The following is an 18,086-nucleotide window of genomic DNA, read 5'->3' as shown; positions in this document are numbered from 1 at the left end:
ACATGTACACACTTACATACACACACCTTATAGACTTCCATCAAGTAGAAGAATTCTTGTTCATGTTCTAAAGCATGATACTAATGTTTTTAATTCAGTCTCAATCATATAGCATCATATATGATACTACTAGTGTAAGGACCTATTAAAACTGCCCGTATACCGCCAATTTTGCCCGACAGACCCAGTATCAGAATTAGTAATCAGTAGAGATGAGCGAACAGTGTTCTATCGAACACATGTTCGATCGGATATCAGGGTGTTCGCCATGTTCGAATCGAACACCGCGTGGTAAAGTGCGCCAAAATTTGATTCCCCTCCCACCTTCCCTGGCGCCTTTTTTGCACCAATAACAGCGCAGGGGAGGTGGGACAGGAACTACGACACCGGGGGCATTGAAAAAAATTGGAAAAAGTCATTGGCTGCCGAAATCAAGTGACCTCCATTTTAGACGAATAGTGGATTTCAATTCCGGGTCATATGAGAATGTGAACTTTGTGACTATGAGACAGGGATAGCTGTACAGGCAGGGATAGCTAGGGATAACCTTTATTTAGGGGGGAATGTTATTAAAAATAACTTTTTGGGGCTCTATCGGGTGTGTAATTGTGATTTTGTGAGATAAACTTTTTCCCATAGGGATGCATTGGCCAGCGCTGATTGGCCGAATTCCGTACTTTGGCCAATCAGCGCTGGCTCTGCTGGAGGAGGCGGAGTCTAAGATCGCTCCACACCAGTCTCCATTCTGGTCCGACCTTAGACTCCGCCTCCTCCAGCAGAGCCAGCGCTGATTGGCCGAATTCCGTACTCTGGCCAATCAGTGCTGGCCAATGCATTCTATTGGCGTGATGAAGCAATGCTGAATGTGTGTGTTTAGCTCAACTACACCGGTGGAGTAGTTGAGCTAAACACACACATTCAGCACTGCTTCATCACGCCAATAGAATGCATTGGCCAGTGCTGATTGAAGCAGAGCTGAATCTGTGTGCTTAGTTCAACTACTCCACCGGCGTAGTTGAGCTAAACACACACATTCAGCACTGCTTCATCACGCCAATAGAATGCATTGGCCAGTGCTGATTGAAGCAGAGCTGAATCTGTGCTTAGTTCAACTACTCCACCGGCGTAGTTGAGCTAAACACACACATTCAGCACTGCTTCATCACGCCAATAGAATGCACTGGCCAGCGCTGATTGGCCAGAGTACGGAATTCGGCCAATCAGCACTGGCTCTGCTGGAGGAGGCGGAGTCTAAGATTGCTCCACACCAGTCTCCATTCTGGTCCGACCTTAGACTCCGCCTCCTCCAGCCGAGCCAGCGCTGATTGGCCGAATTCCGTACTCTGGCCAATCAGCACTGGCTAATGCATTGTATTGGCGTGATGAAGCAATGCTGAATGTGTGTGTTTAGCTCAACTACACTGGTGGAGTAGTTGAGCTAAGCACACAGATTCAGCTCTGCTTCAGTCAGCGCTGGCCAATGCATTCTATTAGCTTGATGAAGCAGAGTGTGCACAAGGGTTCAAGCGCACCCTCGGCTCTGATGTAGCAGAGCCGAGGCTGCACAAGGGTTCAAGCGCACCCTCGGCTCTGATGTAGCAGAGCCGAGGCTGCACAAGGGTTCAAGCGCACCCTCGGCTCTGATGTAGCAGAGCCGAGGGTGCACAGATGTAGCAGAGCCGAGGCTGCACAAGGGTTCAAGCGCACCCTCGGCTCTGATGTAGCAGAGCCGAGGGTGCACAAGGGTTCAAGTGCACCCTCGGCTCTGCTACATCAGAGCCGAGGGTGCGCTTGAACCCTTGTGCAGCCTCGGCTCTGCTACATCAGAGCCGAGGGTGCGCTTGGACCCTTGTGCACACTCTGCTTCATCAAGCTAATAGAATGCATTGGCCAGCGCTGATTGGTAAAAATCTAATCAGCTGGGTGACAGCCAATATGGCCACCATTATAGGTCTCATAGAATTTGGCATTCAAGGACCCATACCTGCCTAGTAAGGCAACATTGTGTGCCATCCATATATTACTGTACAACTCCATGCAAATATTACCTGACATTCACTTATAAATTCCTAAAGTATCAATGGCAGTGAGGCGACTGTAGGTAATTCTTGTAGTAGTTTTTGCTGCATTTAACATTACCCTGTAATAATGTTTTTTTGGCATGTGCCAGGCACATATTACTTTATTGCAGCTAAATAAAAGTGTTATACTGTATATTGCATTATACATTTAACTCTTTCCAAGCTATTACAAATTCATATTATTATATTTCAGGATTGCGAGGTCTCAGATACAGTATGAGTTATACAGTATGCTAATCCATTGATAAACTGCCTACTGATAAATTGAGCTGTCATTGGATTACTAGTTCCAGCTCTTCTCATTAACCAAAAAGCCTGAGGATAAGTTCAGACGGAGTTTTTTGGTCCGGAACCTGAGGCGGAAGCCGCCTCAGGTTCTGGACCATAAACCAGGTAGCCACGACTGAAAGCTGGTGCACTTCACCGGCATCCAATCGTGCACTCCGCTCCAGATTAGGCCCAATGAATGGGCCTAGTCCGGAGGAGGGAGTGTCTTCAGGCTGAATCGCAAGGCAAAGCGGCCTGAAGAATGAGCACTGGAACAAGCCAGCTCCCAGAAAAAACTGGGAGCTGTCTTTTTGGTCAGGATTTTGAGGCGAATAAGGCCTCAAAATCCTGACCAAAAAACTCCGTCTGAACTTACCCTTATACTGCATATCTAATTGAAGGGACAATGTGATGATGCAGCAATTCTGATCCTTTCACAGATCAGTACAACAGACATCAAAAAATGTCCCCATTAAATCAGAAGCGGCTCCTTATCAATAAAACCATCCAAAATCGGTCACAAGAATTCCTTTACTAAATTGATTACCTTGACTATAAAGAACTGTGGAAATCCCTGCTTCAGCAGTATAGTCAATTGTCTTAGCCACATTTTAAATGGTCACAAATTTTAATAGGAGCATGTGATTCTGGAACAAAATGTGAGGTACTGTATTTAAAAATGTTGCTGTTTTCTGACTGAAAAAGCTCTCTAAGGCTGTATTCACACAGAGTAACGGCAGACGTTTTTTGTGTGCTTTTTGCACATAGCACCGCGTTAACGCCGCGTAGCGCCACGTTAATGCCGCGTATACGCCGCGTTAACGCCGGGCAACGCCACCGCTAAATAGCGTGGCGTTAACGCGGCGCTATGTGCAAAAAGCACACAGAAAACGGCTGGCGTTACTCTGTGTGAATACAGCCTAAAGTTATTGCCACTAGGTGGCTCCCTTCTTGATTTTTGCAGTTCGCCCCATTATTAGGGTAGGATTTTTAGAAACCAACAAAATTTCTGCAGAAAACATGAAGTAGAGGGGGAGATACAGTATATTTACATGCAGCTTTGCTTTTCCGTGCTATCTCTCTGTACATGGCTCAGAGAGGGGTCTGCAGTATCTCACAGCAAGCACAAAATTATTTGCAAATACATCCACAGCAATGCTAAATATGCACTGTTCCATTGTGCAGCCTTTGCTTGGCTTTATTTTACTTGTTGCTCCTTCTATCACTGTTATTTACATTGCGGGCTCTGTAGTAGCAGCAGTGTGGACCCAAACAGTCAGAGACAGGGACACCATTGAATGGTAAACACAGGGTTATATATAAAAATAAAAAAAAAAAAAAAAAACAGAAAAATAAATAAACCTTACATCAGGTACAAAAAATAAAAAACATAAACTCCTGCTCATCCAAGTGTTTAACTACACAGTAAATGAATCCTTCAGGCCCACCACATAACAAAATATCAAACAGTAACCTTGTCCATTTTCAAGTCTAACCAGACTCTAGTACTGCAGCTCTTCAGGACATATCCAGTGACCTTCATACTCTCCCAGGATCTGCCCTGAACTGAACAGCCTGCTGCATCTTATGGGCCAGTGATGAGCCCAGCCATCACACCGGTGCTGAGGCCTACTCCGCAGCAGCACTGCAGCACATTTTCAACAGGCATAGGTGAGGAACGTGGGGGAGATATAGCGTGACTCCAGCACCTTGCCTGTCACCTTCTCACAACATACATTAAATCAGTGGTCAAACTATAGCAGACAGATGAATCATGGGAAATGTAGTTTGTCCATAGATTCACTACATGTAAATTACAGTGATACAAGGAGCAGTAAGTAAAATAAAGCCAAGCGAAGGCTGCACAAGGGAATAATGAGTATTTAGCACTGCTGTGGATGTATTTGCATATAACCCTTTTAGGCCTTTGTACACAGAGACAGATTAACTATTTAACACTACAAATCTTTAACTGTACATAAATCATAAAACATTGATCTTCCTCCGTAAAAGTGGGCCTCTCCCTGCAGTGTTACAGTATATCTAAGAAATGTTTGCCATGATAATATTTACTGAAGCTATAAAGGGCTTTGACCCTTTGAACATGGCCTAGTGCTGTAGTGTTGAACTGGATTATACACTAGAGGTACATATCTACAGAGCTTTAGGGCTGGCTTTTCCTATAGACAGGTCTGATGGAAGGATTCAGTGTCGTAAGGATGTATTACACACCCAGATCTTGGGCCGTCAAGTGCAGATGAATGAGAGAACACATAGATCTGCACTCATTTGAATTGGAAAAGGAAAAACTGCTCTGAGGATCTCGGCTGTGGTCATTCCGCTCCTATTTGTATGGCTTATCGGCAGTTTGTACTAATAGGGCTTGTAGGTATTCTGTTGATAACACTGGTCTTCCTTTATTTCCTGACATTCAACACTAGTTAAAAGTTGTTGGAGACTAAGCAATACAATACACAAGAATTCAGCAAGAAACGTATTCCTCTACCCAAGAACCTAACATTTAATTTAATAAGATTTGATGAAGATGTTTACTAGAAAATGAATGAGAGCGAATGCTTATTTTACACTATACCTCAGGATGCCTTGTCATATGATCTGATACATGAAGTCGGAAGTATAATGTTTCACAAAGGAATATAACATGTATAAGTAAAGTATTCACACTGAATACCACCATCTGTCCTACGGTTACAAGCTTTAAATCTTTATTCCATATGAACAATCCAATAAGAGGAACAGTAAAAAGGTATAATATCATATAACCCATTTAGCAGTAGGAAAACTTTTTTTTCTATCTTTTTGCAGCTGATTCCCCCATACATGTGCACACTTTGCTCAGCTGAAGGATGCATGTGTCTTGAATGGAGGCAAGGGTAAAATTTGCTGAAAGACAGTACTGGCAACAGTTTATCTCTCTTAAGGAAAAAAGAATCATTGGGAAGTCAGGAGGCCCCACCAATACACATTAGATGGTTGGTCATCTTGGGTTCAGCTAATATATATGCTAACATATATGACCATCGTAGGGACAGAGGTGTACTTGTAGCTGGGCAAAAGAATGGTGGCACCCATTTAGATTTGTAATAGTTGCATAAAATACCACTATAGCTGTTATTATTATTTAAAAAAAGGATAAAATATGCAGTGATCAAAATTATTTTTCAGTTCCGCTGCTGGGAACATATACATAGCAGTGCATCCAAAGCTGGAGCATGTATTGCACATGCAAATAGAGCCACAGGCGGTTTAGGATGGGTCTGTTCACTTTGATTTCTGCATAAGTTCCTCACAATTGTTGCTCACAAAAACCAAATAACTAGTCTGTCCTTTCCTGGGCCCTTAATGTGCAGCCGCTCCTATCTGTTTAAGGGCTCGTTCACATCTGCGCCTGGTCTCCGTTCTGCAGGTTTCGGTTTCCTGCACAAAACAGACCACAGGAGACGGAAACCTGCAGGACTCTTTCTCACCCATTCATTTGAATGGGTTTGAAAGCTGTCCGGCCGTGAGCGGCGGTGAGCGTTTTATGCTCTCCGCCGCAAAACCGTTTTTTTAAATCCGGACACAGAGTCAGACATGCAGTACTCTGTGTCCGGTTTAAAAAAAACGGTTTCGCAGCGGAGAGCATAAAACGCTCACGGCCGGACCTGGTCTGTGGTTTCCGTCTTCTTGCATGCTGAAGACGGATACCACAGAACGGAGACCCGAACGCAGGTGTGCACCTAGCGTTACCTTATTTTACATTACAAACAAACATATTTAAAGAGCATCTGTCACCAAAATGCTCTTTTTCTGTGTTTTGACTAATACACTTAAAATTTTATAACTGATATTTTCTACTTTAAGGCCCTGTTCACACGGGGCAAGAGGTGGTGGATTTTGGCGCAGAATCCACGTCATAATCCGCCCCCTCACAATGGTGGTCTATGTAGACCGCTAGCATTCTTTTTTCCGCTAGCGGCATCTTTACAGATGACTGGGAAAAACGTAACTACATGTGAATAATGGAGCTGATCCGGGGCTAGGGCCTCATATTGCGTCAATGCAACGTTTTTGTTGCAGATTTTGCTGTGGTTTTTTTTGAGCCAAAGCAAAGAATGATCATAGAAAAGGAATCCCTCAAAAATTCATTTTCTGTGATTAGTTATTACTCTATGGGATCCTAGTTGCATCATCTGTGATTCTCAAAGCAAAGAATGGCTGCAAAAGGAATGGGAAATACAGTATATAGGTAGTACTTATACTTCTCCTTTGTTCTCAATCCACTCCTGGCTTTAGCTCAAAAAACCACAACAAAATCTGCAACATGGGGCCTAAACCTGAGGGAGTACCTCCTTCTTAGGATACAATGTCTGATATTTGGGAATCTTACTTCTGACATCCTCTCATATTCGTAGAATGTGAGTCTCCCTGTGGGGATACACAGACAGAAGTTGTGGAAAAAGAAAACATGCATTAGAAAACAGGGAATTATAGAAAGTGTTCACCACCTCACTTATCAGTCGTTTGTGGCTTATCTTGTCTAATCTAAAGTTAGAATATCCATTTAAAGTTTACCAAAAACATGAGATAAGTGTGTCAAATAACTAAAAGCTCCAGAATGACTTTTAAGGCTGGAGTCCCACATGGCATAAAGACCGTGGGAAAAAAGGCAGTGTTTTAAAGTCACAGCAAAGTGGATGGGATTCTAGCGAATCCTATGCCCATTTTGCAGTAAAATACACGTCATGGACTCACAGCTATTTCCAAAACCGTTACGGATTTGGAAACCGCAGCATGTCAACTATATCTATGGAAACGCTGGCGGTTTTCCTATAGAGATAATTGAAGCAGAAAGTCCACAGAGGAAACATCTGCGAACTTTCTGCGCAAAGCGCTGAGGGAAGAACTGCAATGTGTTCCCGCTGTGGCTTTTCCCGCAGCATTTTTTTTCTGTGGCCCACCACATGGGGCCTTAGTCTAAATTGGTTTTCTCATCACATAACTTTACATCGTATGCATAGGATATGTCAGAAATGATTGATCAGTGGTGACCTCGCCTATTAAATATTCTTGGCAAACCCTGTAGATATGTTATAAATGTATGCGGTGGGAAAACCAATGCTAACATGTAGGAAGGATAGGAATATTAACTTACTGAAATTTCTTTCATTGGTCAGAAAACACCTACAAAGCTTTGTTAAATTCACAGTGTGTGCGTGGCAGTCTACCAAATCATTACTGGTTCATGTATAGCTATACAGCTGTCTTGGACTTAAATGATATACGTAAACAACAAAAATGGAAAGTTTACTATGTAGACAGTGGGACCTTATCCAAACAGTCATGAGCCTCAGCCTTCATTTGCATCTCTTTGTGTGCAAAGTTGCTAAACAAACTATAAAAGTGCCCAGCCTACCTATATTAGTGACATCAAAGCAGAAGCAACATTGTAAAGATTGTGGAGGAGAAGCTTGAACCAGTCCTAAATTCAGAGAAATAAGTGACTTTAGCATAATCTTCTGTTAAGTGCTCGTGCTGTATGTCCTACAGCAATAAAACCTGTACAACTGCATATATGCCATGCCATAGATAACCAGCTTCATAGAACAGAGAACTAGACAGGTACATTACAAAATGCAGTATAAGATATTACATTCATGTAAGTCTAAAAAACTATGAACATCATTCCAGAAACCAACTACAGTGCCTTGCAAAAGTATTCGGCCCCTTTGAAGTTTTCAAACTTTTTCCACATTTCAGACTTCAAACATAAAGATATAAAGTTTTAATTTTGGGGGGAAGAATCAACAACAAGTGAGACACAATTGTGAAGTGGAAAGAAATTTATTGGATATTTTAAACTTTTTTAACAAATAAAAAACTGAAAAATTGAACGTGCAAAATTATTCAGCCCTGTTGCGTTAATACTTTGTAGCACTACCTTTTGCTGTGATTACAGTTGCAAGTTGCTTGGGGTTTGTCTCTATAAGTTTTGCACATGGAGAGACTGAATTTCTTGCCCATTCTTCCTTGCAGAACAGCTGGAGCTCAGTGAGGTTGGATGGAGAGCGTTTGTGAACAGCAGTTTTCAGCTCTTTCCACAGATTCTCGATTGGATTCAGGTCTGGACTTTGACTTGGCCATTCTAACACCTGGATATGTTTATTTGTGAACCATTCCATTGTAGGTTTGGCTTTATGTTTTGGATCGTTGTCTTGTTGGAAGATAAATCTCTATCCCAGTCTCAGGTCTTTTGCAGACTCCAACAGGTTTTCTTCCAGAATAGTCCCGTATTTGGCTCCATCCAGAAAAGAAAAGCAGGCCCAAACCATGATGCTGCCACCACCATGTTTGACAGTGGGGATGGTGTTTTCAGGGTGATGAGCTGTGTTGCTTTTACGCCAAACATATCGTTTTGCATTGTGGCCAAAAAGTTCGATTTTGGTTTCATCTGACCAGAGCTTCTTCTTCCACATGTTTGGTGTCTCCCAGGTGGCTTGTGGCAAACCTTAAATGAGACTTTTTATGGATATCTTTGAGAAATGGCTTTCTTCTTGCCACTCTTCCATAAAGGCCAGATTTGTGCAGTGTATGACTGATTGTCGTCCTATGGACAGACTCTCCCATCTCAGCTGTAGATCTCTGCAGTTCATCCAGTGTGATCATGGGCCTCTTGGCTGCATTTCTGATCAGTCTTCTCCTTGTTTGAGATGAAAGTTTAGAGGGACGGCCGGGTCTTGGTAGATTTGCAGTGGTCTGATACTCCTTCCATTTCAATATGATTGCTTGCACAGTGCACCCTGGGATGTTTAAAGCTTGGGAACTCTTTTTGTATTCAAATCCAGCTTTAAACTTCTCCACAACAGTATCTCGGACCTGCCAGGTGTGTTCCCTGGTCTTCATGATGGTCTCTGCGCTTTAAACAGAACCCTGAGACTATCACAGAGCAGGTGCATATATACGGAGACTTAATTACACACAAGTGGGTTCTATTTATCATCATCAGTCATTTAGGACAACATTGGATCATTCAGAGATCCTCACTGAACTGAACGGAGTGAGTTTGCTGCACTGAAAGTAAAGAGGACGAATAATATTGTACGCCCCACTTTTCAGTTTATTTGTTAAAAAAGTTTAAAATATCCAAAAAATTTCTTTCCACTTCACAATTGTGTCCCACTTGTTGTTGATTCTCCCAAAAAAATGTAAAATTGATACCTTTATGTTTGAAGCCTGAATTGTGGCAAAAGGTTGAAAAGTTCAAGAGGGCCAAGTACTTTCGCAAGGCACTGTAAATCTCATTTTTGTGAACTATCGACTATTCCTGACAAGTTGACAGCAAACATATAACAGTGCCCCCAAAACATTTGCAGTGAAGCACACTTCCTCCGGTGGCCATGTTTGTTGGATTGTGGATTGCACAGACATAATTGAAACCATACTTATCTGGAATAACAACTTGTAAGATGATATGAATATCCGAAAGTATACATATATTGATAAGGTAATTAGTTTAAGTGTCTAGCCACATTCGGACAGTACAAAGTTTGGCAGAATTTTTCTTTTTTTCAACAGATCCCCAAGTGATCTGGCGTAGTACCAAGTGAGTCCACTGACACATCAATCTAGAGGCCCTCAGGATCTGGACATACTTCGGAGGGGCGTAGGGCAGCTGTAACATAAATAAAGAAAAACATATTCCATGGCGCTCTGGTGTCCACTGCCTCAGCCCATTCGATTGTGCAACATGCTAAGGTCCTTGGAATTCATGCACTCCATATGACTACTAAGGTCAATCAGCAGCCTCAGCAGTTGCTGGAGAGAGACTGGTGACATATGTGGGTGACATCACTGGTCCCTCTCCAGCAACCGTCTATTTGGCCCCAGTGGTCATGTGGAGTGCAGGAAGAATGAGGCATGGCATGTGACTGAATGGGCTGCGTTGTCAGACACTGAAACATTGGGGACAGGCGAATATGTTTTTTTCTTGATACTACTCCTCTTTAAGAATAATGTACCATAATATACACATAGTACTGTATAATGTATAAAGACAGTATAATGACCGACATTGGCCATCACAGAGTACAATTATACAAAGTGACCCCTTAACAATATATTGTCTCACACTAGCCCCTGCACACAGTGTAATGTCCCATAGTGGCCCCTCCACACACTATAATGTACCATAGTAGTCCATGCAGTTTTCTTTATGAATATTTTAAAAATTTCAGGCTCAGAAGAACCCAAAATGTTGTGAGTTTTGTTACCCATTAAACATAAGTGGGGTCTTTTTAGACCCCCTGAGTATAATAAACAAAGGCCCCAGGGAAGTGATTAACATAATAAAGAGTGTTACTCACCTTTCCTGGACTCCAGTCGGGGACTTTGGGCCTCATCTGGTCATAGAGACGTCATGAATAACCTCCAACACCACTGAGGTCCAATCAAAGGCCTCAGTGGCCTCGTTGGCTTCAAGACACAAAATGACGCTGGCATAACGTCACGTGGGATGGCGTTGATGTGACTGCTGAAGTCTAATCACAGGCCTCAGCAAGCGGTCTCTGATGTCATTCATGACATCTCTACAACAAGAAAAGGCCGGAAGACCAACAGAACCCAGTAAAGGTGAGTAACACTGTTTATTATGTTTGATCAACTCCCCTGGGCCTCCACTCGTTCTACTCTGGGGTCTGAAGAAACTACAGAGTATAACAGCAGTTTCGGTCTGAACCTGTGTGGGGAACAGACTGTCTAGTAAGAACCTGCATAAATTTCAATTTTTCATGAAAACTCAGAATCCCTTTAAGAGATAACATAATATAGAGTAATGATGTGTGAAATATCTGAATACTGAAAGACTGCAATGTTTTTACAAAAACTCATTAAATCTGTATTTTCACAGCAGTAACCACCATGCATGCAGAACATCAAGGGTCATTTGCCGCAAACATAATAGCATTTTCTCTAATTCTGGATTTGTCACAACCTGTACTGTAGATACTATACACGATTCATTTGATATACCAAACTGGCTGATCAAGTTAAATTTTCTTTTGTTTTTGGCAGTGAACTGTGAGATTTATGGCCTGAAATGGCAGAAAAATGCACATCAAGTATACAATACAGCAGTGAACAAGATAACAATAGGTTTAAAGGGATCCTATCATTCAAACGCATTTTTTATGTCTAACACATCGGAATAGCCTTAAGAAAGGCTATTCTTCTCCTACCTTTCGTTGTCTTCTCCGTCGCCATTCACCCGAAATCCCGGTTTTTGTCGGTATGCAAATGTGGTCCCCAATGCATGGTCCCGGTATGCATTGGGGCGTCCCCAATGCTGTGAGAGAACTCTCTCCAGCGCTGCCTCCATCTTCGTCAGCAACAGCCTCTTCGTCTTCTTCTTCGGCGCGCGGTGGGTCAAAATTCAATGCATGCGCAAGTTGGCTCTGCCAGTGGGTCGCAGGCAGAGCTGACTTCACATGCAGGTGGCCATTTTTTTGTGGCTGCTTACGCGAGCAGGCACAGTACGCTCCTGTAGTTCTATGAAGTACAGAGGATTTATAACTAGGACTCTGCATCCCTCATACGTTTAAGGTTCATGTCGTAAGCAGCAGCGCCATCTTTATTATATTATTGGGTTCTCTATTGCAAACATTTTTAATGATAGAATTAATAACCTTATTTTATAACCAGGATTTATAGTTGTAGACAGTATAACAAGCCTGAGACGTTGAATTTATTGCTCAAGCAGACCACACTTTATAGAAATGTGTCCGAGTATCTGATATGACAGTGATCTTCAAACAGAATAATTGTGTAAAAAAGACTGAATTTCGATTTTGAGAGACTTGGCATCCACCATCTGGAGGCTATAGGAATTCTGACAGACATAAGGATATACTCAAGTAATCTATAGGGAGAATATCAGAGACCTGCAAGTTTAAGATCTAGTGGAAAGACAGGCACCGTTTAGAGGCACAGATTGGTCCAAAAGCACTGGCTCAGCCTGTGAAGGTGCAGCCAGAAGTGGCAGACAAGAGGGTAAGTCCATCAAATATGAAGAGTGTCTCCACTAGTCTGACATAATTCAAAACACATAAGGGAGATCATAGGATATATGAGAGCTGGGACCATATAGGTCCTGTGTAGAATTTTCAAGGGTGATCCCATAAGGATGAAGTGACAGCTATCTTTCTTAATGAAAGCACAGCAGTCTTGTCTTTGAGGTGAGGTCTCCAGGTCTCTCTCTCAGGCTGTCATAAAGTCCAATTTAGCAGTGTTAGGTGGGGTATTCATCTCACTATATATAAAAGCGAATGGGCCTCTATCTGTAGTCCTTTAGAGCCATAGTCATAGCCATAGCAATATTATTATTATTGTTTATATAGCACCATTAATTCCATGGTGCTTTACATTTGGTGCTTTACATATTCCATCATCAGAACTCAGGTTCCTTTTTATGTTACAGATGATCTCAACTCCCCTGGTTCTCAGTAGTTACATAGATAGTGGATGAAAAAAAAACCTAAGTCTGTCAAGTTCAATGGTTTTTGTACTAATAAACCTAAGTTCTATTAATTCTTAATTAATGACACCGCACTAAACTAATAGCTTTTCTATGTTGCAGACAATTGATACAGACCATTACTGCTCCACAAACAGAATAATACTATTTTAGGCCAATATATACAATGTATACAGTATTTTCAGCAGGTTTCCTCTCTGCATGCTCCATCTATAATAGACAGTTCTCCGGGAGCTGGTGGGTAGAGACTAGTTCCTGGGATGTCTGCCACACAGGATCAATGTTATAGACAAGTACTAGCTTGTACTGGTGTTAAAGCACTTTGAATGAGATTGAAAGCTTCCTATTTAGCTATATGAAAGCGGCTATCTGAGGAATTAAAAGTATTTGCAGTGTGTTCTCTGCAGTAGATAGTCATACTTGCCAATATACATTCTGCCCCTATTGTGTTGATTTTGAGCATTTTCTATAGTACTGGTTGGGTGGCCGGAGATCTTCTAGTCTGCCTACCTTCATGCTGCTCTGACTCTGAACTACATGACTGGTCACGTGATCCTGAATGAGAGCGTTATGAGGGGAGCCAAACTGGAAGACTTCCAGTCCCCAAACTTGGTGCAATGAGGAAGAAGAATGAATATTGGATAACCCCTTTAATCTCTGTGTCTGTCTGTCAGCAGATATTTCAGAGTATAAGTCGGGGGATAATCGTACACATCAGGGAGAGTGTGTGCCTGTATAGGCAGTACGGAGACTTACAAGTCATTCCTGCTCCGCTAGGGATTCTGGGTAAAAAAAATATGCAAATCTATTCTCCAGGATGTAATTAGGAGAACAGTGCACTCTGTACGCCGCCCTCTAGAGGGCAGCTTCCTTAACATCATGCATGACTCAGTTGTCAATTCCACCTCATTCTGATTTTTTTCCAGCTTCCCAGGACATCATACAGAATATTAAGTGGTTCTATTATGAATTACAATTAGCCCTCATACATTTGGATACATTAAAATAAAAGTTATGGCTTTGGGAAAGTGAGTTGTTAAAAAAACAAAAGTGCAAAATCAAAAACTGGCTGTGGTGGTAAGGGGTTAACATATCTAGCGTAGATCTGATACCCAAACAATGCTTAGTAATAAGGAACCTAATGAAAACAACACTGTAAAATGCTAACAGTGATAATCCAAAGGAACAAATGTGACTCACTCTAAAGCACATAACATGTGCAGCTTCCTGTCATAGCTCTTATTTTTCTTTGAAAACATATATCTCAGTATTTAGACCTTGTACACTGGTAATAGATATGAGAATGCTGCCCACCTAAGGGTCTATTCACACGGAGGAAAATGGTGAGGAATTTGGTGTGGAACTTCAGTGCTGTAAAAAAACACTTCATATTGAAGTCAATGGGAGGCTTTTTTTTCAGCGCTGAAATTCCACACCAAATTCCTCACCATTTTCCTCCGTGTGAATGGACCCTACTGGTTATTTGGTAGAAAACTATCACAGCCAGCTCCTCTTTTTGACACAAACTTTTTAAGTTTGGCCAAATCATGTTAAGGTAACCATCCATATTCATCGAGATGATAGATTGCAATTTCTGGCTCCCAAAGTGAAGTTATTTAGTTATATTAATTATTATTAATTTAGCTATCAAATTCACCCTTAGGTGCAGACGCAGACATTTTTAATTTTTGTATTTTCATTTTTTACTCCCTGCATTCTAAAAGCCATAACTTTCTCATTTTTACATTTACCGTATAAACTCGAGTATAAGCCGAATTTTTCAGCACAGTTTTTGTGCTGAAAACCCCCCTCGGCTAATACTCTAGTCAGCAAAAAAAAAAATATTATTATTTTTTTTTTTTTAGGAGGGGAGGTGGGGTCTATGACCAGCCGCAATATCAATGTATAGAATATCCCATAAGATAGTGGGGAAAAAAAGAAGCTTTAAAAAAATAAAAAAATAAAAGTTCTTAATCCCTCCTTTCCCTAGAATACATACAAAAGTAGAAATTATTTGAAACACATAAACATTAGGTATCCCTGTGTCTGACAGTGCCCGGTCTACTGAATATAGGGGATCTGCAGTGCTCTTGTTCCGTCAGGAAGGGATTAATAGGAGCACTGCAGATACCCTATATTCAGCGAGGCTGAATTCCAAGTGGGGGGGGGGGAAACCCAGTCCTCAAGCTCGGGGAAGGGGCAGACAGACAACCAAAACACCCCCTCCCCTTCCCCAGCACCTACTGCACCCAAAAACTCCGACTATTTTAATTTTTGAAATTTTCCAGCAGCTGCTACATTTCCCCCCTCTTAGCTTATACTCGATTCAATAAGTTTTCCCAGTTTTTTGTGGTAAAATTAGGGGCCTCAGCTTATATTTGGGTCGGCTTATACTCGAGTATATACGGTATGTATTGATTTTTGAGTGCCAAGTTGTATTTCAAAATAGTACCATTTATTATTCTATGCTATGTTATGCAGCAATGCCATGGGTTTTGTTTTTATGGCTTCCACTGTACAGTAAAAATGCAATGTTAGCTTTATTCTCTGGGTCGGTATGATCACTGTGATACCAAACGGAGGCCGGTCAGTGAAAGTGGCGAAAAAATGCCAATTCAGACATTTTTTTTCTCTGCTATGACATGTCCATTAAACCTATGGAAATTCTGGCATTTTCCCTATAAGTATAATAAAAGAAGAAAGTCACTTTTATTTGAAAAACGCTGCACAAAAGATTTGTTTCTGCTACGGTCTTTTCTTCAGCAGTTTTCGGCTGTGCCTCGCTATGTGCGGCTTTAGTCTTTATGTCCGTTATTTCACTTGTGCATGTATCCATATCACTGTTACAAAGGACACTACTATGTATCTTTTTTTGTCAGAAGCTCTCAGCTAAGGTCTGGTTCACATCTGCATTCGGTATTCTGTTTGTGGAGTCCGCTTGGAGACCCTCCGAATGGAATACTGAATGCATGGACAAGCGGTGAACTTATGAAAGCACACGGACCCCATAGACTGTAATGGGGTCTACGTGTTTTCTGCACAGTGTCCACACAGAACATGTGAAGAGAAAAATACTTCATGAACTACTTTCCTCTCCGCATGACTCGTGTGGACACCGCGTGGAAAACACATGGACTCCATTATAGTCTATGGGGTCCATGTGCTTTCATTGCTCATCGCTTGTCAATGCGCTCATTAGTCCGTTCAGAGGTCCCCAAGCAGACTCCCCGAATGGAATACCGAAGGCAGATGTGAACTAGGCCTAACTTGTAAGAAGGAATATTGTCTAAATATATGATATTTTACTACAATCCTTCTGTTAACATCTACATACACTGACCTAGTTCATGGTTTCATGAATTCACACCATTTTTTTGGTTTCATGATTTCTTCATCTGTATGCATTTTTTTGCAAAAGCGAAATTCTGATGAATCTGAGCTTTTCCATTCAGCAAAAAAAGCATCTTTTCTTTCTTATCTTTACAAACATGCATATAAATTGATACAAACGGTGTCTCCCTGTCTTTGTCTCTTGTCAATTTTTCCTTATTGCAGCTTTGTATTGCAACTTTGTTTTTGTTGCTCTAATATGTGTTTTACCCTCCATTTCCGGCTCTGGCAGTGATCTTTACCCTGGTTTGTTTGTTTACTGTTTTTTTGAAAATTTCAATAAAAATCACAGTTGAAAAAAAAAAAAAATTGGTACAAACAGATCAAAATGTCAGGTTTTCTATGCTTGATGGTGTGAAAGCAGACTTTACTCATTGTGGCAACTTGTGCTAAAGTTATTTTGATCTTTGTATGGAAAAGCTATTACAGAACCAACAAATGTTTAAGCGTTCATAACACATACACAATGGTGCCTTAAAGGGTTATATCCTGAAAATGTGTTGATAGGGGAATAAATTATTGAATGGTGGGTGTCTAACTACTGAAATCGCCACCGATCTTGAGAACAGGGAAATATTACCCCCACGGTGGATGCAGAATGCATGCCCCTGCTCAATTCACGTCAATGGGATTGCCAAAGTACAGCACATTTTTTCTCCAGCACCTCTATTAAAGTGAATAGAGCTGGGATAATACATTTACTGCTACATTTACAAGAAGGGTAAGGGTAAGTTCATACAGGGGGTTTTGGTCCGGAATGGAGGCCGCCTCAGGTTCTGGACCAAAAACCGGGTAGCTGCGACTGAAAGCTGGTGCACTGCACTGGCATCCAGCCGCGAAATCCACTCTGGATTAGGCCCAATGAATGGGCCTAGTTGGAAGGAGGGAGTGTCTTTAGGGCAAATCACGAGGCGAAACGGCCTGAAGAATGAGCATCTCGCTTTTTTTTCCGGGAGCTGGAAGAAATGGCTTCAAAATCCTGACCAAAAAACTCTGCGTGAACTTAGCCTTAAACAACACCATTTAACGTTTCGGTGATTGTCCTAGTAGTTGGATTCCCACTGCATTTCTGCTGAACATACTTTTCACTAGAATCCCATCCACTTTGCAGGGACTGTAAAATGCCACAGTTTTTGCTGAGGTGTTTCCGCCATGTGCGGCCTTGAAAACAAATATAATTAGATAACTAATATATATAAAGCACATCTTTATATATGTCAGAAAGAGTTTGTGGAGCCTTACATGGATTTTTTTAAGTGATAAATTAAGTAATGAAGTTAAGAAATAATACATTAGATTTACAATGTCCTTGGCTTTGGAGTCATGTACATGATGGACAGGCGGAAATTGATTTGAATAAAAGTAACACAGTGACTAAACTCATCTTTTTTTGCTAGGAAAGAGATTTCAAACTTCTGGATTTCTGGTGAGACGCCAGATATGGGAGCTTGGAGGAGGTTAGTTGATGAAATTTTAACGTTGGAGAGAAGTCGGGCTAGCATGCAGTTATATGGAAGTGGGTTGTCTATCTCTTGGTGACATTTTTCTCTCTCTCTATTTTTTCCTGTTGGTCCATGTCTCGTCTCACAGGGGTCGGGGTTGGTTAGGTTATTTGTACAAGAAATATTATTTAAGTAGTAATTTACTAACAGTTTCAAAAGAAAGAACTGCTAAAAGACATAATTCACTTTATGTAAATTATTTTATGTGTAGCGCTTCCTTAGGGTCATCTTGTGAATCTATGCTTCCATTGCTGAAATACCACCATTTTTGTCGATATGCAAAAAGGGTATTTTAGACCCCCTTTAAAGGGACTCTAT

At 41.4% G+C, this 18,086-nt stretch overlaps 1 protein-coding gene across 1 annotated transcript in view; it reads left to right on the top strand.

Moving 5' to 3' along the window:
- CRYBG1 (crystallin beta-gamma domain containing 1) overlaps positions 1-18,086 on the top strand; it is a 180,277-nt gene that overhangs the window by 14,258 nt on the left and 147,933 nt on the right. The window contains exon 2 of the mRNA XM_075268126.1: positions 17,664-17,723. Within this exon, the coding sequence (XP_075124227.1) occupies positions 17,664-17,723 (60 nt within the window). The remainder of the gene's footprint in view (positions 1-17,663; positions 17,724-18,086) is intronic.

The sequence above is a fragment of the Leptodactylus fuscus genome, chromosome 3, assembly GCF_031893055.1.
Source record: "Leptodactylus fuscus isolate aLepFus1 chromosome 3, aLepFus1.hap2, whole genome shotgun sequence".
NCBI classification, from domain to species: domain Eukaryota; kingdom Metazoa; phylum Chordata; class Amphibia; order Anura; family Leptodactylidae; genus Leptodactylus; species Leptodactylus fuscus.
This window is presented reverse-complemented; position numbering and strand designations above follow the sequence as displayed.